At 32.6% G+C, this 20,860-nt stretch overlaps 1 protein-coding gene across 8 annotated transcripts in view; it reads right to left on the bottom strand.

Annotated features, from left to right (window-relative positions):
- RFWD2 (ring finger and WD repeat domain 2) overlaps positions 1-20,860 on the bottom strand; it is a 179,228-nt gene that overhangs the window by 47,211 nt on the left and 111,157 nt on the right. For all 8 annotated transcript variants that reach the window (XM_021710953.1, XM_008055217.1, XM_021710944.1 and 5 more), the window contains 3 exons: positions 17,164-17,280; positions 4,322-4,439; positions 1,626-1,750 (listed from right to left, as the gene is read on the bottom strand). In XM_021710953.1, coding sequence (XP_021566628.1) covers positions 1,626-1,750; positions 4,322-4,439; positions 17,164-17,280 — 360 coding nt within the window. The remainder of the gene's footprint in view (positions 1-1,625; positions 1,751-4,321; positions 4,440-17,163; positions 17,281-20,860) is intronic.

Raw genomic sequence — 20,860 nt, 5'->3', positions numbered from 1 at the left:
ATAAAAAGATTCTTGGACAAAAACTATACTTCACTATTCTAAATAAATAATCACTGTTAAATAATGTTAAACAATATTGATAATTCTAAGGTTAAAATTATCATATAAAAGTCATTTATAGCAGAGGTCCATAGTAGAACCACAAATATGTTATTATAGAAGAATCTTACATTACATTTAGAAAGATTTCCATTTAGAGAGGAAAAAGAAAGTTGCAGCACTTACATAGGCAAATTTTAATAGACTACACTACTTATTTCCCATTCCCCAGTAAAGGCATTATTCTATTAGATACATTTATATTTTTGAGTCTAACAAGGTAGGATAACTGTGCCAGATATTTGCATTGGCAGTATTAGCTTCTTACATATGTGAAAAAAAGAATAAAGACTAAATCATTTAAAAATAACAATGAAACCTCATTTATTCAGGTATTAGATATATTAGAACATATGAACAATATCAAATTTAATTTTTCTACTTCTGATTCTATTTATCTATCATCTATCTATCTATCTATCTATCTATCTATCTATCTATCTATCTATCTATCTATCTATCTATCTAATTTTTGAGTTGGAGTTTCACTCTGTTGCCCAGGCTGGAGTGCAGTGGCACGCTCATGGCCACCACAGCCTCAACCTCAACTTGCTAGGTTCAGGTGAACCTTCCGCCTCAGCCTTCCAAGCAGCTGAAACTACAGGCATGTACCATCACGCCTGGCTCATTTTTTGATTTATTGTAGAGTCAAGGTCTTGCCAAGTTGCCCAGGCTGGTCTTGAACCCACGGACTCAGTCAATCCTCTCACCTTGGCCTCCCAAAGTGCTGGGATTACAGGCATGAGCAACCATGCCTGGTCTCTATAGCTGATTTATACGTGTATAAATTATCAACAATAAAAGTCTTAGAATAAGAGATCAATGCTACCCAAGCAGATTACTTAATGAAGAGCGCACAGAAAGGTCAAAGAATCAAGCTTAAGAAGACAGATGTCTCCAAGGTTACAAATATCATTAGCAAAAATTAATATTTTCTGCCTCCTAACATAGTATCTACATAATTATGTTATAATAAAAAACAACTAGGAAACACAGTTAACAATCTTATGTTATTTCATGCGTTCAGGGCTTGTGTGCTCATTAAATTAGGAAGGATCAATGATCTTCTAGTACAACCTGAGGAAAATTCTCAGTGCTGAGCCATCAGGTCTATTTTGCTACCTTCTTTTTAATTTTTTTAGAAACATGGGCTTGCTTTGTTGCCCGGGCTGGAGTGCAGTGGTGTGATTACAGCTGATTCCAACTTTGAACCCTTGGGCTGAATCAATCCTCCCAAGTAGCTGGGACTATCCAGCTAATTTTTTTAATTTATTTTTTTGTTGTTTTTGTAGAGATGAAGTCTTATTATGTAGCCCAGGCTGATCTCGAACCGCTACCTCAAGCAATCCTCCTGCCTCAACCGCCTGAAGTGCTGAGATTATAGGTGTAAGCTACTACGCCCAGCCGATGCTAACTTTTGAGTGTACAGACAATTTCCTGATTTAGTATTTAGTCTATTTCCATTAAATTCAATTTCGGTGACAGATATCTGCTAAATAGTTCCTGGAAAAAATAGGTTCACTTACCACAAGCTATATAATCACCATTGGAAGCAAGGCCTACAAAGTTTTTTTCATTGATATGACCCTTGAAGGAACGTAGACAGTATGGTTTCCCTACATTCCATAGTTTTAGCTGGCTGTCTGTTGAGCTGAAGTAAAACACAAAGAGAAAATATTTAAAATTTCTTGATATGAAACCAATCATTACTAATTAGAAGCAATGCAGTTAGGTGGTTAAGAATGCAGATTCTGGAGCCAGACTGAGTTAGAGTGTTCAATCTGCCATTAATTTTCTTTTGGCCTTGAGCAAATTATGAAATCTCACTAGCTTTGGTTTTTCATCAAATGTGAAATATAATGATTCCTATTTAATAGAATTAAATGAATCCTATGAGATATTGTGAAAATTACATAAAGTCATTTAAAATGATTTCAATAGTGCCTTGGCATGTAGGAAGTGCTCAATAAACATTAGCCATCAGTACCACCATACTACCACCATCAAACAGTGAAAGAGCTCTACTGAGAGTTGTATATAATTTCAGGGAACAATTTGTTCCTCTTCATCTGATTTACTTTTCCACTGCTGAATTATATTGGTATTCTAAATATAAACTTTTCGCAGTTCAGTCATCCCTATAGGGTATGAGCTATGGCTGAAAGATGTAAACTAGTTTATCTTGCTAAAATAATATGCAAATGCAGTTATTTACCAACATATTGAATATAAAAATCACTGGTAATCCTACCATATAAAGACTATCTTATAACTTTAATAAAACACCATGAGGTTTTCTTTTTTTTTTTGTTAAAAATATTAGACTACACCATACATTGTTTACCCCATTGAATAATATGTTTTGTATTTTTTCTTGTAAAATACATTTTATATATTTTTAAGTGCACAACAAATCATTTTTACTCTAAACACTGAGTGAGTAGGACACTATGTTAAAGGTTTTACAAGCTCACAATGCAAGTATTATTATTTAATAAGTAACAATTTTAATTATCCCTTGCCCATTATTTTTACTATAATAAATAAGTACTATTTATTTAAAAACTCATGCCACAAAGTAAATTACTATTATTAGTTCCATTTTAGATGAAAAAACAGGTTTAGAAGATTAAGAACATTTTCAAGGTACTGCAGGTAGTAAAAAAGTACAGCAAGGATTCAAAATGTCTCATTTTAAAGGCTAAACTCCTAATTCTCTAAATATTTCTCTGTGGCATTTTGTCATTTTTCAACATACCACCTATTCTTAGATTTTTATTTTTGGCTCAACAATGTTATACTAAATACCCTTTTACCTATAAAATACGTTTAATATTAGTCTAAATATTTCTAAATATACTTGTGGTAGATGAATTTGTTCTATATACTTCTAAGGGCCAAATCTATCCAAGGAAAAAAATAATAATTTATAGAACTAAGAAGAAAAAAGTTTGGTAAAAAAATACACTAAATTTTTACTTTAATAAAATTTCTAACTTACAACATGTAATTAAATACACACATAATAAAAGTGAAGTCAAATTAATTGAATCAACATTTATAAATTTGAAACTGAGGACAAATACTTTTGCCATACAGTCTATCATCCATATTTGAATCTAAATAATATTTTAATTATTCCTTGCCCATTATTTTTACTCTTAGAAATGGGATACTTTTGACTGGTTACCAGTTAATTTAAATTTGTGAACTAATTACCCATATTATTTCCCCTTGGAAAGCTCAGTTCCCACTTTTTTTCCCCTCTTTTATAACTCAATTCAAATTACCTTGCTAAATCAATTCAAATTACCAAGTTCTTATTTAGAGCAACCAGTGTAGAGGTAGATGTGGTGGGAGATACCAAATATAAGGCACTGGCATTAATAATCTCCTAAGAGAGATAAGAAACTAAATAAAAAAGAAGAAAACAATGTATCATTAAGCTTGAGAGAAAATTGTAGATATGAAAAAGAGAGAAATTAAAAATGAGTATTTACTAGGGTAATATAAAATGAAGAGAACTATGGAATGGATAACCAAAAGATGAGACTGCCTATGTTGGTAGAAGAGTTTTGTCAATATGTTGACTATTGGGATACTTTACTTCACTGACATCGTATTACCGTCAAACAAAGTAAAAATGGGAAACTAACAGTTTATATTATCATTTTCTAGTTCAGAAGGCTTTTCACAGGACATCTGTCAGGTATGAGTAGTCATACTTAGAAAGTTCTCTTCACAACATATTTAAAACCCACCATGAAATCACTGAGAGATAAACATGTCAGTGTAAATCAAATAACATTTAAAACCAAAAATAATTCTACTGTAATGCAAGTAGACAAATATACAATAACATCAATTGACTTTAATAAATAAAATACTTTTCATTCTATTGCATCAACTATGTTGTCTCTCTGTTCTGAAGGAGAAGCAGTAGCTAAAATTTAATTTGATCAAATACAATAAACAGGAGTATTAGACGGGGGGGCTACATTAAAAACTAGTATCTTCATAATTTCATTCATAAATTACATATAAAAGTGTGCAACCCAGTATAATATACACCCATCTTAACTGAACAAGACAAAAAAAATACTATTTGAGAAAACGTACATACATGTCAATGCTATTATTTACATACATCTGCAGTGACTTTACAAACTAGTGATGACAGAGCTCTGTGTTAAGCTCTACCTCTGAGGAGAGTAATACTCACGCAGAGACAATTTCCTCACCACTCACAAACTTTGCATAAGAAACTGCTTTTCGGTGTCCTTTGAATACCATGATTGGCTGTTTAGTGTTACGAAGATCATAGTAGTGAACACAATGATCTAAAACAAAACAAAATGAGAAAAATGTATTAAATGAAGAAATGGAATGCAAAACTAATTTTAACTGGTTTTGCTAGTTTTCATTAAAAGTTTCACAGACAATGTCAAACCTCTAACAGCTAGAAAACTAAGGGTTAGGAATCATTTTCAAAGATAAAGAAGATATTGCCCTAGAAACAGTATTAAGGGTCTAAAATAATTGGAAATTTAAAAATCAACTTGTATATTTTAGTAGCTTTCATAAAAAGTTAATATAAACATTATGGAGCATTTGGATAAGCAATGTTTTATATATATATATGTATATATCCCATTTCCTACACTTGTTTTTTTAAAAACACTTTATTGAGACATATTTTGCATATAATAAAATATACCTCCTGCTAAACAGTAAATATAGAAATGTATCGCTAAATGGCAGGGGCACATTCCAGGAAATATTTTGTTAGGTGGCTTTATCATTGTGTGAACATCACAGAGATTATACTTCTCTTGTTTAGTCATATTTCAGAATTGGAAAACATTTTAATAAAGTAGTCATTAATTTCTCAAGTTATTTTATAAGTTGAAAATAACTTGGTATTATAAAAGTAACAGTACAGAAAGAAGAGTCACTGGACTCAGAAGAGTGGGAAGATAGGAAAAGAGTGAGGGATGAGAAATTACTTAGGTACAATGTACACTATTCAGATAACGGCCAAAGCCCAGGCTTCATCCTATGCAATATATCCATGTAACAAAACTGCACTTTTACTGTTTAAGTTTATACAATAAATTACAGTACAATATACTACCTTATTCTCAAGTTAATTTTAAAAAGGGATGCGATATGGAAAAGATTTAGGCATATAAGTAGAGATTAAATTATGTCACTGTGTGCTGCACAAAGGTTTTAAAGTAGTTAGAATAAGGAAAGTGGTATAGAGAGTGAGCAAATGGCAGATGTTTCTATAAATGTGCAACTTCAAAGAAACTGTCAGAACAGTATTCAGAACAATTTTTATGTGAAGTGGTGACTTATTTTCAGCAAAACATATATCAGTCCATTCTATTACTATTATGCCACCATATTGTTAATATTTGTATTGTATTTAATTAGAATTTGTCACAAGTTTATAGTTACTTAAGAGACAGAGGTATATGAAGATGAATACAGTTTTACATCTGTACATATGCTTTAATAACATTATAATGTTAAATTATAAGTTTAGGTCAATGGGAGGTCCTCAATAATTCTCTTTCCTTTATATAAAGGAATGTATATCTTTATACTTCTGAAGCATTGCCATATTTTAAAAAAATACTTTTAACAATTTGAGGAGTTAGGGTGTAGTCTACCTTTTTTTCTTAGTTTTTTACTTTGAAAAATTTCTAACCTGCAGAGAAGTTGAAGGAACAGTACAACAAACAACCTTGTACCTTTCACTCTAGACTTACCAGTTGCAAATATTTCACCTTGCTTTATACACACATTACCCACAACCCCCACATTCCGAATCATTTATAAGTTTCAAATATCAGGATATTTTGCCCTTAAAAACTTCAGCATCCACATTCTACAAACAAAAACTCTTCTACGTACCCAAATTATCATGTCATACTCAAAGAAATTAATATAGACATAATTTGCTATGCATTCTATATTCAAATATCACTAATTTGTTTTACTTAGGTTTTACTCAGTAGTCACTCGTATTTAGTTGCCATGTCTCTTTAGTGTATTGTATAAAACAATTTCATAATACTGTTATTTTTGAAGCATTCAGGACAGTTGTTTCGCACAATGTTCCATACATCAGAATATCTAAATGTTGTTTTCCTATTATGTTCAAGTTAAATATTTTTTGGCACGATTACTATAATGATGATGGTCCTTCGTACTGCATCATGTGAAGAGGCATATGTTTATCTGTTCCAGTGGTGACGGCCTTGTGAGTATAAAGGGAATCAGTCTTTGAATTTCTAAGCCAAACCATGCTTTTACAACCATTAGGAGGAAAACCAATTTTTAAAAATTTTTATGCATCTAAATGGCAAATCTCAGCAAATAATCAAATAACAAAACCCCCAAAATACTCTCATCAAGCCAACAAGATTAATAAATACTTTACTCCTCATAGAAAATCAATGTTAAATGACAAATTGATGTCAATAATATCACCATTTATAAAAATAAGTGTAAATGCCAATATTCCTCAGCGGTGATAATAGCCTGGAGACAGGTTAAAGTATGTAAAAAGGTTGGTTTTAATTTTAGGGAATTGATATACACAGTGAAGGGGGAACTTTAATAATTCTTAATATTCCCCTTTAAACATGCCTTCTAATTAAAATAGATTCTAATTTATCTCAAAGTTTTAATTGATGTGAAAAATAAAATAATGTGGTGGCTATAATTCAAAACCTATATTTTATGAATAATGTAGAACCATGCTGTCCGATACAGTAGCTACTAGCCACATGTGGTTACATTTAAATTATTTAAAATTAAACTAAAACTTCAGTTTCTTAGTCACACCAGCTACATTTCAAATGCTCAACAGCCAAATATAGCTAGAACTACCATACTGTACAATACAAATACAAAATATTTTCATGATTTCACTAAGTTCTATTTGACGGTTTTAACAGGAAACAACTGAATAATCTATAAATACCTATAATGTAGTACTCAAAAATTATATTTATATTAAAAGGAAGACAGTAACCAAAATAGAAAAAAGAATAGGTTCTAAAGAGTTAAGGTGACTATGTTCACATTCGCCAGTTATGCAAGCTGATCCTCTTTTTTCTCACTAATGTACTCCTTAAAGCAGAGTGTACTTGCCATACCATCTTCTTTTTTTTTTGCCTCAACTCCCCCCAATACCATCTTAATCAAACAGAAAAGTCTTCTAGAGAACGTGGGACTCAAATTACCCAATGTGGGATTCAAAACAGTAACTGTCTGACGGCTAGAGGGAATATAGAAATATATATACACATGAATACATATACATATTTATATACTATGCATTTATATATAGTCATGTTACATAATACATTTCAGTCAATAAAAGACTGCATATATCATAGTGGGCCCATAACATTATAATAGAGCTGAAAAATTTCCATTGCCCGGTGACTTCATAGTCATTGTAACTTTGTATACATTACTTACATATTTGCGATGATGGTGTAAACAAAGTACAGTACACAATACTTGACAAGGATAATAAATCATTGTTATTGGTTTATGTATTTACTATGACTTATCATTATTTTAGAGTGTATTTCTTCTACTTTTTTTTTTTTTTAATGAACTGTAATACAGCATCAGGCAGCTGGGCCTGGTGGTGCGTGTCTGTAGTCCCAGCTACTTGGAAAGCTGAGGTGGGAAGATTGCTTAAACTCAGAAGTTTGAGGCTGCAGTACACTATAATAGCCACTGCACTTCAGCTAGGGAAACACAGCAAAAAAAATCTCTAAAATAATTGAAACAAAACAAAAACCCCTATAGTCCTAGGTAGATTCTTTAGGAGGTATTACAGAAGATGGCATTTTTTTTTATAGGCCATAACGGCGATGTGTGTTATTGCCCCTGAAGACCTTCTAAGTAGCACAAATGGTGGAGGTGAAAATTGTGATACTGATCTTGATCCTGTGTAGACCTAGAGAAGTGTGTTTCTGTCTTCGCTTTTAACCAAAAAAGCTTAAAAAGTAAAAAACAAACAAAATAAAACAGAAAAAGCTTGTAAAAGAAGAATATAAAGAAAGAAAATACTTGGTATAGCTGTACAATGTGTGTGTGTTTTAAGCTAAGTGTTACTATAAAAGAGTCAAAAAATGTTAAATTAAAAGTTTATAAAATAAAAATTACAGTAAGCAAAAATTATTTTCTTACTGAAGAAAAAATTTAAAAAATAAACTTAGCATAGTCTAAGCGTGCTAGGCCTTCACATTCACTCCCCACTCACTCACTGACCCACCCAGAGCAACTCCCAGTTGCTCCATTCATGATAAGTGCCCTGTACATGGGCATCATTTTTTACTTTTTACATCATATTTTTACTGTACCTTTTCTATGTTTAGAAACAGAAATACTACCTTGAAACAACTGTCTATGGTATTCAGTATCATAACGTACTGTGAAGGTTTGTAGCCTCGGAGCAGTAGGTTATACCATATACCCTAGATGTGTAATAGGCTTTTTTATAGTATATGCTATACTGTTTGCATGACAAACACATTTCTCAGAATGAATCCCCATCATTAAGTGATGCATGATTACATTATACAGTCAACCATAGGTATGCTCGGCAGACTGGTTACAGGTACCCCTTTGGATACCAAAAAGTGCAGATGTTCAAGTTCCCTAATAAAATAACCAAATTTTTGTATATAACCTATGTACATCTTCCTGTATACTTTAAATAATTTCTACATTACTTTAATATTTAATACAAATTAAATGCTATGTAAATAACTGTTATACTGTATTTTTTATTGTTATATTATTGATTTTTTCCAAATAGTTTTTATCTGAGGTTGGTTGAATCTGCAGATGGAATCCGTGAATATGGAAGGCTGAGTGCATATTCCACCTCAAAAAGATAAGATCATAGAAAGAAAAGACAATAGGGTTCAGAAATTTACCTGACTAGGAGGAAAAAAAAGTACCAGATAACGATGATGAGCCCTGAAATGTTAGAGATAGTTTGGAATATAATTTAAAATTTTCCATTTGCTGCCTGTGGTATCTCATTTACTCTTAATTATCAGTATAAGGAATATAAGGAGTTTAAGCTTCCTTTTCTAAGGAGCAAACTTATTTGGCTCTATTTCCTGTTATAGTTTTTTCTCCTTGTATAATTTCTCAATTCTGTTACCTTAGCCTACCATAAATAATTATTATTCTCTTTGGACTGAGATGTTTTACAAAGTCTACAAATCTATTTCAACTCATCATATCACTATGTCAAAAGTCCAAATTACATTTATCCAAAAGGACCTTTCATAGCTGGAATACTTATAACTTCACTATTACCAACGTAGTGTTTTACTTTGAAAGCTGTGCTTGCAGAAAGAAACAAAATTTTAAGGTTATTTAAAAATGTATACATGAGCACACTTACAAAGTGACTACCCCTGCAGTAAAAGGTATAAAACTATGAAGCCTATTTAATGAGTACCTGCTGTTTTTGGTTAAAGCATTGCCAAAAATATGATGTGTTACAGCTGCTATAAAGGATTACTCAGCCCAGCTTCATAATAATTCACTAAGAGTTCATTCCAGTAAGTGCTCTTTCAAGTTTGGGGTGGGAACACTGCTTGATTTTTTGAAGCTACTTCTCCTTTCCCTCAAAATATACAAAGTATTTGTACTTTATGTTTCCTAGTGGAGATCAAAGGGCGGAGAATGAACTTTTGTTTGCAGCAAGAAAGCAGAATTTGAAGTGATGCAAAAATGGAAGGGCGAAGGAAAATAAAGTGAGAGAATGCATGTGACTAATGAGATCAAGTGTGAGGCTGATGTCACCTCTGAAAAACTGCATTATAGACCACTGGCCTTCCCCTCCCCCAACTCCCAAGCCTCCTAGACAACCACAAGCGTGTCAGTCATTGTCTGCTCTCCTCAGGTCAAGGTCAGAGAAAGTGTTGTTGGGTGCTTATGTAGTTACTTAATCATTTATGGATTATTTCAACAGCAGAGATTATGTTGCCTAGCTGTAACTTTTACCTCTATTAAACAGAAGTCATTATTTTGTTATCTGTCAGAAGTCATCAACATCAGAACAGGTGGCTACGTTCTGTAATTACTATTTCTTTTAGGCCATATGAACATTTTAAAAACAACTAAAACTCCATCTGCTAAAGAGAGCTTCATAATGAAACTTTTTACATCTTACATTTTAAAAAAAATATTAAAAATATTAGTAATAATAAAAAGAGAGTACACCAAGGATCAGTTATATGAATACATATGGAATAATACAAACACATATGTAATACTTTGGAAGCATATGCTTTAACCCCTGCTCTGAATTTGGTTGTTACATCAGAAATTGCCATTTCCTATTTTCTATTATATACAATTAGCCTTGGTTTTCAGCCTAAATAATACCTCAGAAAGATGCACTAACTTTAGCCATTACTTACCCTCTACTTTGTGAATGACCCCTCTAAACTTTAACAATCCACAAAAGAAATACAAGCAATTGATAGTCCCCTAATGTTAGAGAAATAGCAATTAGCTATCTGCCCATTAGATTAGCATTAAACCAAAATCATCAGTAATTAAAAGCAAATTATATGCTGGACATGGTGGCTCATGCCTGTAATCCAAGCACTTTGGGAGGCAGAGGCAAGAGGATTGCCTGAGCCCAAGGGTTTAAGATCAGCCTAGGAAACTTGCCAAGACCCCATCTCTACAATAAATCAAAAAATTAGCTGGGTGTGGTGGTGCACGCCTGTAGATACAGCTACTTGGAAGGCTAAGGTGGAAGGATTGCCTGAGTCCAGCAGGTTGAGGCAGAGGTGGCCGTGAGCACACCACTGTACTGCAGCCTGGGTGACAGAGACACTCCAACTCAAAAAAATAAAAATAAAAAAAAGCAAATGACAATAGTCTCAGATAAATTATATACATTTTTCCACAATTAAAAAAGACTTGATTATGAAAAAGTAGTTGACACATTTAACACAAAGTCCTCTCTCACCTAACTTATTTGAAACCCCAGAATATAAAACAAGTAAGAACTGGGTATGGTGGCATGTGCCTGTAGTCTCAGCTACTTGGGAGGCTGAGGTGGAAAGAGTACCTGAGTCCTGGAGTTTGAGGCTGCAGTAAGCTATGACGATGCCACTGCCCTTCAGTCTTGACAGAGCAAGATCCTGCACTTAAAAAAACCCCACAAAAAACAGAAAACAAGAGTAGGAAAAAAAGGAGTCCCTTTTTTTCGTCTCTATCCTCTTAAGCCTTCCTTCCCACCTCTCAATCCTTGAGAAACCCAGAAAAACATATCATTTGAAAAGAGTTGACTGTGTTGGTCAACAGAAAAAATGAGTTCATTTATTTTATCCATATTTAATTTACCACAATAGGCAGATGGTGTATGAATGAATTTTTAATGCTTAATTCCAAAGCTTATAAATTTTTTTTTAAATCACTCACTTCTACTATCATCAAACCATAACAAAATAAATTCAATTCAAAACATCACTAACATCACCATTGGAATGATTTATTTCCAAAAACATCTATTTATATATGCTCACAATTTGTTGATTTTTTTTTTTTTTTTTTTGAGTTTGAGTCTCACTCTGTCGCCCAGACTTGAGTGCAGTGGCTGCTCCCAGCCACCGCAGCCTCGACCTGCTGGGCTCCGGCGATCCTTTCGCCTCAGCCTTCCAAGTAGCTGGAACTACAGGCATGCGCTACCATGCCCAGCTAATTTTTTTATTTTATTGTAGAGATGAGGTCTCGCCAAGTTGCCCAGGCAGGTCTCGAACCCGCAGGTTCAGGCAATCCACTCACCTCAGCCTCCCAAGGCACGGGATTACAGGCTGAGTCACTGAGCCCGGCTAATTTGTTGATTTTAATTATCTCTGAAGGAAGAAATATGTTGCCCTAAAAGTTTCTTTTGTGATGTCTTTCAAACTAGACTGCCAAAGGGGAAAACATTGTTGAAAATTTCATATTTACAAATAGTACCTAGTACATGGTCTATACATAGATATTAGTGACTAAACTATATCAGTGTGGGCTTTGTCATTGGAATGTACAATAAAATATGTATCAAATATAGAAAATAATTTAAAATTCTGTGACTTATTTGAATTCATCTGAAGGTGTCATATATAAGTAATTATGGAATACACAGTATTATTAGCATATTACTGTAATAAAGGTTAGGATTAACATAAATCACACAATCTAAAATATTCACAATGGGTTATAAAATGTGGCAAAAAATTACTGATGTCATATTTTGCTTCCTTAGGAATCAGTTTCTACATAATAAAATGTGTGCTAATTACTAGGCATATTTATGGATCTGTTTTATTTTTCTGCTTACTATGTGACATTTAGAGGCAGTGCCTTGCATATCTTACTGATTTTTATAAATACAAAATCTAGTTACCAACACAAGCAATAAAAGCATTAAAAAACACATTCATAAAGTAGTACAAAGTTATTTCCTCCAGTTGGTCTAGTCTGCTAAGTTTATACAGTCAAACTAAGCAATCGCAAAATTATCTAGAAATACCAAACTTCACTGATGTGCTTTGCTTAAGTATCTTTTTGCATATTCTGCTTTAAGAACTAAATACAAATAATGGAAGTAATGAAAGACTAATAAACATCGAGGACAATTTAAATTTTAAAAAAATTATTAAAAAGACATTAAAACAAACAATTAAAACACCCATGTAGGCATGTAAATGTTGTAAATAAATCAACTAATTTATTTAAAAAGTCTGGAAAATAGTTGTTTAAATTAACAGGGGTAGAGAGAACTGAAAAATCCTAACTGACCGTTTAACCCATTAACGCTTTCTTTGAATATTCTCAAAGACAAATTCATTATAGGAAACTATCAAAACATTTAGAACCAAGCCTGACAAACAAAAATGAGAACCAACGCTTGGCCTTATTGAAAAAGATAAGCATTAAAAAAGTCATTTTAAGCAAATAATCCATTTGTGATTGAGAAGAATGTGGATTTCTCTAGTTGACAAATTTTCTATCTTCTATATATTTACTTGTTAACTGTGTTGCTCACATCTCCAGTACCTTTTAATTTCTGCTTTCTAAAAATTAAATTAAAGCCTATAAAATCTCCAATGATAACCGAAATTTAAATTTATCTTAAATTTTTTCACTTTTACTTTGAGGCTATGTTATTACATACAGAGTTCAGAATAAATATGTTTTCATTCTAAGTTACTCCTTTTATTGCTACACCATGATTTTCCTTGCTGTCCTTCCCCCTTAAAAAAAAAAGTAACAGTCTTGTATGGTAAAAGGTGAAAGAGCAAATAAACAAAATAAAATGACAATGAGAAATGAATTCCCTGTACCAAACACAAATATAAGATCTAAGTGAAAGGCTGCATGGTGGCTCATGCCTGTAATCTGAGCACTTTGGGAGACTGAGATGGAAGAATAGCTTAAGGTCAGGAGTTTGAGTCCAGCCTGGGCAACATAGTAAGACCCTGTCTCTACTCCTTCCTCCAAAAAAGATCTAAGTGAAGATAGGCAGAATAACTTAGAATTAGCATGACACCTCTCTTCCCAAGCAAGATCTACTGTACCCTTACAACAAAAAGTCAAACTGTAATTGGTGGATAGTTCACATACTAATTCTCTACCTCTCACAACTCCAAAAGCAATGTTTAAGAAAAGTACAACCTATTCCTAACATCAAACTCATCGTCACAAATAACATTTAATAAGCAACTTCATGAATATGATTCTGCATTGCTCTCAGTGTTAAAACAAACAGTATAGCTAAAGAGAGAGTAGTAGTTTATAAGAGAAACATTTAGATAGGCTACATTCTAAAAAATATTTCAATTCTAAATGAAGATGCTTCAACATCAGTTATTGTGTTCTTAGGTGGGAGGAATTGCCTCAGAAACATTACAATAGTAAAGAATTTTTCTGAAATTAAAGGCAGGTTTCAGGTAAGGTGTGGTGGCTCATGCCTGTAATCCCAGTACTTTGGAAAGCCAAGGTGGGAGGATTACTTGAGGCTGGAGGTTCAAGATCAGCCTGGGCAACACAGACAGACCTCATCTCTACAAAAATAAATAAGTAAATTAGCTGGGCGTGGTAGCGCACGTCTGTAATTCCGGCTACTCGGAAGGCTGAGGCGGAAGGATCGCCGGAGCCCAGGAGATCGAGGCTGCGGTGGCCTGGAGTGGCCACTGCACTCCAGTTTGGGCGACAGAGTGAGACTCAACTCAAAAATAAAAACTTAAAATAAAAAATTTTTTTTGTTGCTAGTGTACAAAAATGCAATTGGTTTTATATATTGATCTTGTATCTTTAACACTGCTACATAGTTCTTATAGTTTTATTGTGGATTTCTTGGGATTTCCTATGCATAGAATCAGATCATCTGCAATTAAAACAATTTATAAATGCCATTTTGTTTTACTGTATCAGCTAGAAGATAAAGTATAGTTTTAAACAGAAGTGGCAAAAGTGACTTCCTTATCATAAGAGGAAAGCATTCAGTCCTTCAGAGTTAAGTAATACTTAGAAGTAAATTTAACAAAATGTGTTTAAGACATGTACACTGAAAATTACAAACTATTAATGCTAAGGATAAAGATAGTTTAAAAAAGAACAAGATGAATTTAATATATGGATATAGATGTAAAAATACCATCAGTAATGTAGCAGTTTATCAAAAGAAGTCTACATTATGCCAAAATAAGCTTTAAAAAGAAAAAGAAATACAATATCAGAAAATATACAAGCATAATTCATTATGGCAACAAATTACACTATATAATTATATCAACTGATGCTAAAAGGTATTTGATAAAATACTGCCTTTGCTTCTAATAAGAAACAGTAAAATAAAAAAGTTTAAATTTAATGAAATATTTTTCAAAGGAAGACATCCTAAACAGCAAAACACTAAAGCCTGCTAAACTAAATGAAATGGACGAGGGAGGACACTTTCACCAGAATCATATATTACTGCCTTGAAGGTAGAGAATGCCATAAATCATTGAAAAAGAAGAAACACAACTATCACTTTTGGCTGATAACGCAAAAGTATAAACAGAGAACCCAAATAAGATAACTCAAAGATTCTACTAAAAAGTTACTAGATTTAATAAGAAAAATATATAAGGAGCTCAAACATAAGGCAAATATCAACAATTTTCATCTATGCTTAGTAAAATTACCTAAAAATGAAAATAAAGTAAAATTTCAAAAAAACCCCAAATTGTCAAATACACAGCAAAACAAATAGTTAGAAAGGTTGACAACCTAAGTGAAATAAACTATAAAATTTCACCAAAAGATGGAAACGATTCAAACAAATAAAAAGACACCCCCATGTAACTGTGTGGAAAAACATACTGTAACAATAATGCCAATGCTTCAAATTTGATAAATAAATAAAATAAGTCTGATGAGAATCCCAAAATAATTTTTCTAGAATTGGAAAAATATAAATCTTAAAGTTTACATGAAAAAATAAATGACAAAATTAACTAAGAAGTGTTTGAAGGTGTTTAGGAGTGGGGAAGCAGCCTACTATACTAGCTGAAGCAATTTTAAAGGAGGTTCCCATTTTTCAGAAAGGAGATCCGATGATGTTCATATGTGGCATTTGTACACATCAATTAAATGCTGACAATATTTTCTATTATAAATGATATCTACAGGTTAGTGTGTTTATAAAACAGAACATACACTAAAACTCAAACTAAGAGTATATATATATGCATTTCAATTGAATGTATGACAAAATATTTGTAAGAACTTTACACACAGCATCGTTCTTTCATAATCCTCATGACAGCCCCAAATAGTTCTATTTCTATTTTAAAGATAAAGAATTTGGAGAAAGTTAAACAACTGGTCCAAGGCCACATTTCTAATTGGTGAAAAAAATAAGAATTTAAATAAGGGAGTAGTAGGTCAAATGAAAACAAACAGAACTCAATCCTTTTTTTAAAAAAGAGATGTATGCTAATAAAAAGAGAATTCTACCCACATCTATATGTTAGTCTATAGCCTCCTCAAATTTAACTATGAAATTATATCTGTATCCCAGTGAAATAATGACTTGAAAAAAAAAAAGGAAAAGTATAGTGACAAGTTAAGGTTGAAATTATGCACTTCCATTTAAAAAGTTGCTATTGTCCCATGGTGCTAGTCAATCTTTTTTTGGGTAAAAATGCATTATTAATTCAAAAAATCAACAAAATTTCACCAGAAGTTAGGTTTTACTATTCTAGCAAATATTCAAGAAGGAAAAAAGATATAGAAGATAAAGGAATTAAGAGTACAGTGACAGACCAACTGATTTACCTTTCAAGGCATAATACTTTTGTGAATGAAAGAGGCACTGATACTGATTACGATGGTACAAGTGTAAACCAGGACTGCCCCAGGCAAGCCCAGACATATGGTCACTCTAGTTAAGAAAGATACTTTAGCAAATGATTCCTTGCTATGATAATACAGGCTAACATTTTTTGAATATCTACTACGTTAATATGTATACCATATACAAGACTTTATCTTATTCACTATCCTTAGATAGTATTTTGTGTATAGTAGGCACTGAGTAAATAAATGCTGAAGGAATTAATAGGTTTTCCCTTTTTTAGTTAAAAAAGAAAGAATTTCTGTATTTCTGTGTCTGTATCATATAGTTTAATTAAAGCTTAGTTCTTTAAACATCATTATTACCTTAAGTTTGTAAATATATAAAAGCATTAATTCATGCATGCAAATACTTTTCCTTTGTTTGCAAGAACAACAAAAAATTCACAAATTTATCTCCTTGTATTAAAGATAGGTGAGAGAACAGTGCAATTAAGGCACAGCACTAAATGAGTAATGAGGCATGCTGCATACTTCCAATTTAGAGTCTGATAATAACAACAAAATCTAAACCTACAAAGATAGTTACTCATTTTAAATGCTCTCCTATCCTCACCATAATACTCAATCAACATTAAAGACAAATTCGCTTTCACTTCTTACCTGCACAGCCGAAAGCTAAATGGTATCTGGAAGAGGGGCTGAATTTAACACAGCACACGTTAGCCTTTGCCTCAATGCTTGCCACTGAGTTGTCTAGGTTGGTGGACCACAGCTTCACTAAAGGCAAAGGACAATAAAAACAAAAAGAGAAAGAAACAATACATTAGAACATGCTTCTGTAGCTTGGAAAGTTTGCTCAGATCTTTTTGCTTATTGCTCCAGATCTTTTTGTGCCAGTCTAAAACATTTTGGTTTACTAGAACCAAAAATGTTAAAGCTGAATGACTGAGAGCTTAGGTTCAATATAAAAAAAATCAACATAGATAAATAATGAATTTATAAAATGGTCCCACAATTAAGACATAAAAGTCAGAAGCAAAAAAAAAAGCAATCTGGAGCTAGATGGTGTATTCTTTATAAGTGTGTCACATATATACTTTAAACAGTGTGTGTTTGTGAGTGCATACTCTGATATATAGCACACACATGAAAATGTATACAAACAACTTTAAAAGCATCTGAAAGCTGTTCTTATTTTATCTTTCAATTAAGAATTTTAAAATTTTATGTAGTAATTTAGTTACATAATTTAAGTATTTCTAAAGTAATATATTCTGAAATAATTTAGCTAAATTTCAAAACTGTGTTTATAAGTGTATATTTGGTGTTTAGTCTATTACAGAAGTATATATTGGAATTTATCATGATCAGGGAGAGGAAGGCTGACTAATCAGAACAGTCCTGATCTGAAAGCAGAAGAATAAAAAGTAAGCTGCTATTACACAAAAGTATCAAGGCAACTGTCTTCTTTTTTTCTTTGGAGACAGGGTCTCCTTCTGTCACCCACACTGGAGTGCAGTGGTGTGAGCATAGCTCACTGCAGTCTCCAACTCCGGAGCTCCAGCCATACTCCCGCCTCAACCTTCTGAGTAGCTGGCAGTTCAGGTATGTACCACCACACCGGGTTGATCTTTAAAAATTTTTAAAGGCTGATCTCAAATTCCTGGCCTCAAGTGACCCTCCTGTCTTGGCTCCCAAAGTGTTGAGATTATAGGTGTGAACCACCACACCCAGCCCATATCATTTTAAAACAACTGAAGTGTCTTACTAGACAACAGAAGACACATATAAAATACAACCAGCCATCCTGGTTGTATATTAGACCAAATAAATGAACACAAGCAACAATAACAACAAAATCTCCCTATCCATCTTTCAAATAGTCCCAATGTCCTATCCAGGACAATACCCAGATGGGGTCCATGTATTGGTGATTTAAAAAAATTTCTCCAAGTGAGTCTAACATGCATTTGAGATTGAAAGCCAATACTGGTGATGGATGCATTGTAAAGTCTTAGAATCCCTTTAGGAATACAGTAACCTGTAAATAGGAGTGAATAAAATAAATAAGAATGGTTCCAACAAATACCACTTCTATGAAATTGGATTTCATAAAAATAATTTATTTCAATAAGAAATCTGAGCAGAAATTAATCATTATAAGAAAATGCTGCTAATTTACAATCTGATGAATTACTAGCCTTCTCATGAAAACTAAAATATTCATTATTAAAATAAGAGAATAAAGTTGGGCATGGTGTCTCATGCCTGTAATACCAGCACTTTGAGAGGTGGAAGCAAGACGACTGCCTGAGCCCAGGGGTTCAAGTCCAGCCTGGTCAACTTGGCGAGACCCTGTATCTACAATAAATCAAAAAATTAGCAAGGTGTGGGGGCACACACCTGTAGTCCCAGGCCCTCAAAGGCTGAGGTGGACAGGTCACCTGAGCCAGCATGTTGAAGCTACACTCCAGCCTGTATAACAGTGAGATTTCAATTCAAAAAAATAAAATAAAAAATAAATTTAAAAAAAAAGAGAGTAAGATTTTTAAAATAGCAATATTTGATTTATATTATTTTCCAATAAAAATGATGTGTTATTTCAGTCAATATACAATCATTTGGTCAATCTAGATATACAATTCTAAGATAAGATGACTAGCTGGAATTAAAAGTCTGCATGCCAGACTTTTAAAGACTAGATTAAGTGGACTTTGATAGAATGTACTGTAACAGCCTAGCAAGCCAAAAATAATTCACAACAAATATGTATGGAGCACTTACTGTGCCTACAATCCAACTTATAATCACTAAGAACCTTTTCAAATAAGCACTATTTATCAGTGTTTTATGATAATTAAATATAAATAACCATAAAAACGAACCAGTAATAAAATGATAGTTAAATTAGAAGTGAGTCAGGTTTTTTCTAATTTCATAGTTTTCTCAATGAAGTAATCAGTAACATTATTTAAATAAGTCACAACATTAACCATCATGATTACAATTTTTAACATATCAGGTATTAGAATTCAATCTAACTGAGCTACAAAAGTAACTAAGGTTAAAAATACCGTGAAGATATACTGCACAGATACAGCATAGAAAAGGAAGTTGCATAAAGATTACAATATACTTTCAATCAGAGTATATTAAAAAGTGTTAATTGTGTTCCCCAAAAAGATATGTTTAAGTCCCAGATTCTTGTGAAGAACCCCAGGTTCTTGTGAATGTCACCTTATTTGGAAACAGCATATTTACAGATATAATCAGGTCAAGATGAGGTGAGACTAGATTAGGATGGGCCCCAAATCTACTGATGTCTCTATAAGATGTAGGAGATTTAGAAGCAAAGATACAGAGGGAAGAAGGTCCTGTGTGGAAAGAGGCAAGATTGGAGTGATATAGCTACAAGCCAAGGAATGCCAACATGGCAATCAACAACCAGAAGCTAGGAAGGAGGCAAGAAATAAATGAAACTTCAGTCTTCAGAGGAGCATGGATCTGCCAACACCTTGATTTCAGACTTCTGACTTCCAGTACTGTGAGACAGTAAATTTCTGTTGTCTTAAGCCAGTCAATTTGTGGTACACTTTGTTATGGTAGCCCTAGGATATGATGAAATAATGTTTAAACCAATTAAAATCTATTTAATATCCATACCACATGGTATTACAGATCAAAAAGTAAAATGTTACCAACTTTTGGAGGAAGTGTAGCAGAAATCAACAAATGTTGGAAGAAACTAAGTCAAATATAAATAGATGGTCTTCAAAGTAAGGAGAAGGTATATGTAAATCCATAAGGATACATAGGCAGTTACTTTCTCCTTTTAAAAACCATAGTGAGAATTTCATCTAACTTCAAAAATTAAAACCTCAGCATTTATTGATGAAAACTCCATTTGAGAGGAAAAAATAAATTTAAAAAAATCTTCAAAATGAAGAGTAAAAGCAATGAAATAAAACAAAACACACTGTACTTTACACTTCACACGTGGTCTCCTTTGGTTCTTAGTAAATAACCACGAGTGACGACAAGGTAAATCATATGGCAAAGTGGGAGTCTAAAAATAAAAACCAAACTTACTCTTTCTAGTTGGCTTCCAATTTGCATTGCTTAACACTAAGTGTTCTATACAACTTTTATTTCTTTAATGTTAATAGGAAGGGAAAAAATTCTTTTTTTAAAGTGCCACCTAATTTTTCAGTTCAATTTTAAAACACTGAATTTCAGAAAATCCAACTGTCACATACAATAGCTTATCATCTAATAATCCATAATATTTAAGTTAATCATTCCTTAAATACTTTTGTTCAAAATTACTTTTTACAAAAACACAGAACACATTACGTAG

The sequence above is a fragment of the Carlito syrichta genome, unplaced genomic scaffold, assembly GCF_000164805.1.
Source record: "Carlito syrichta isolate Samal-C Ts95f unplaced genomic scaffold, Tarsius_syrichta-2.0.1 Scaffold80634, whole genome shotgun sequence".
NCBI classification, from domain to species: domain Eukaryota; kingdom Metazoa; phylum Chordata; class Mammalia; order Primates; family Tarsiidae; genus Carlito; species Carlito syrichta.
This window is presented reverse-complemented; position numbering and strand designations above follow the sequence as displayed.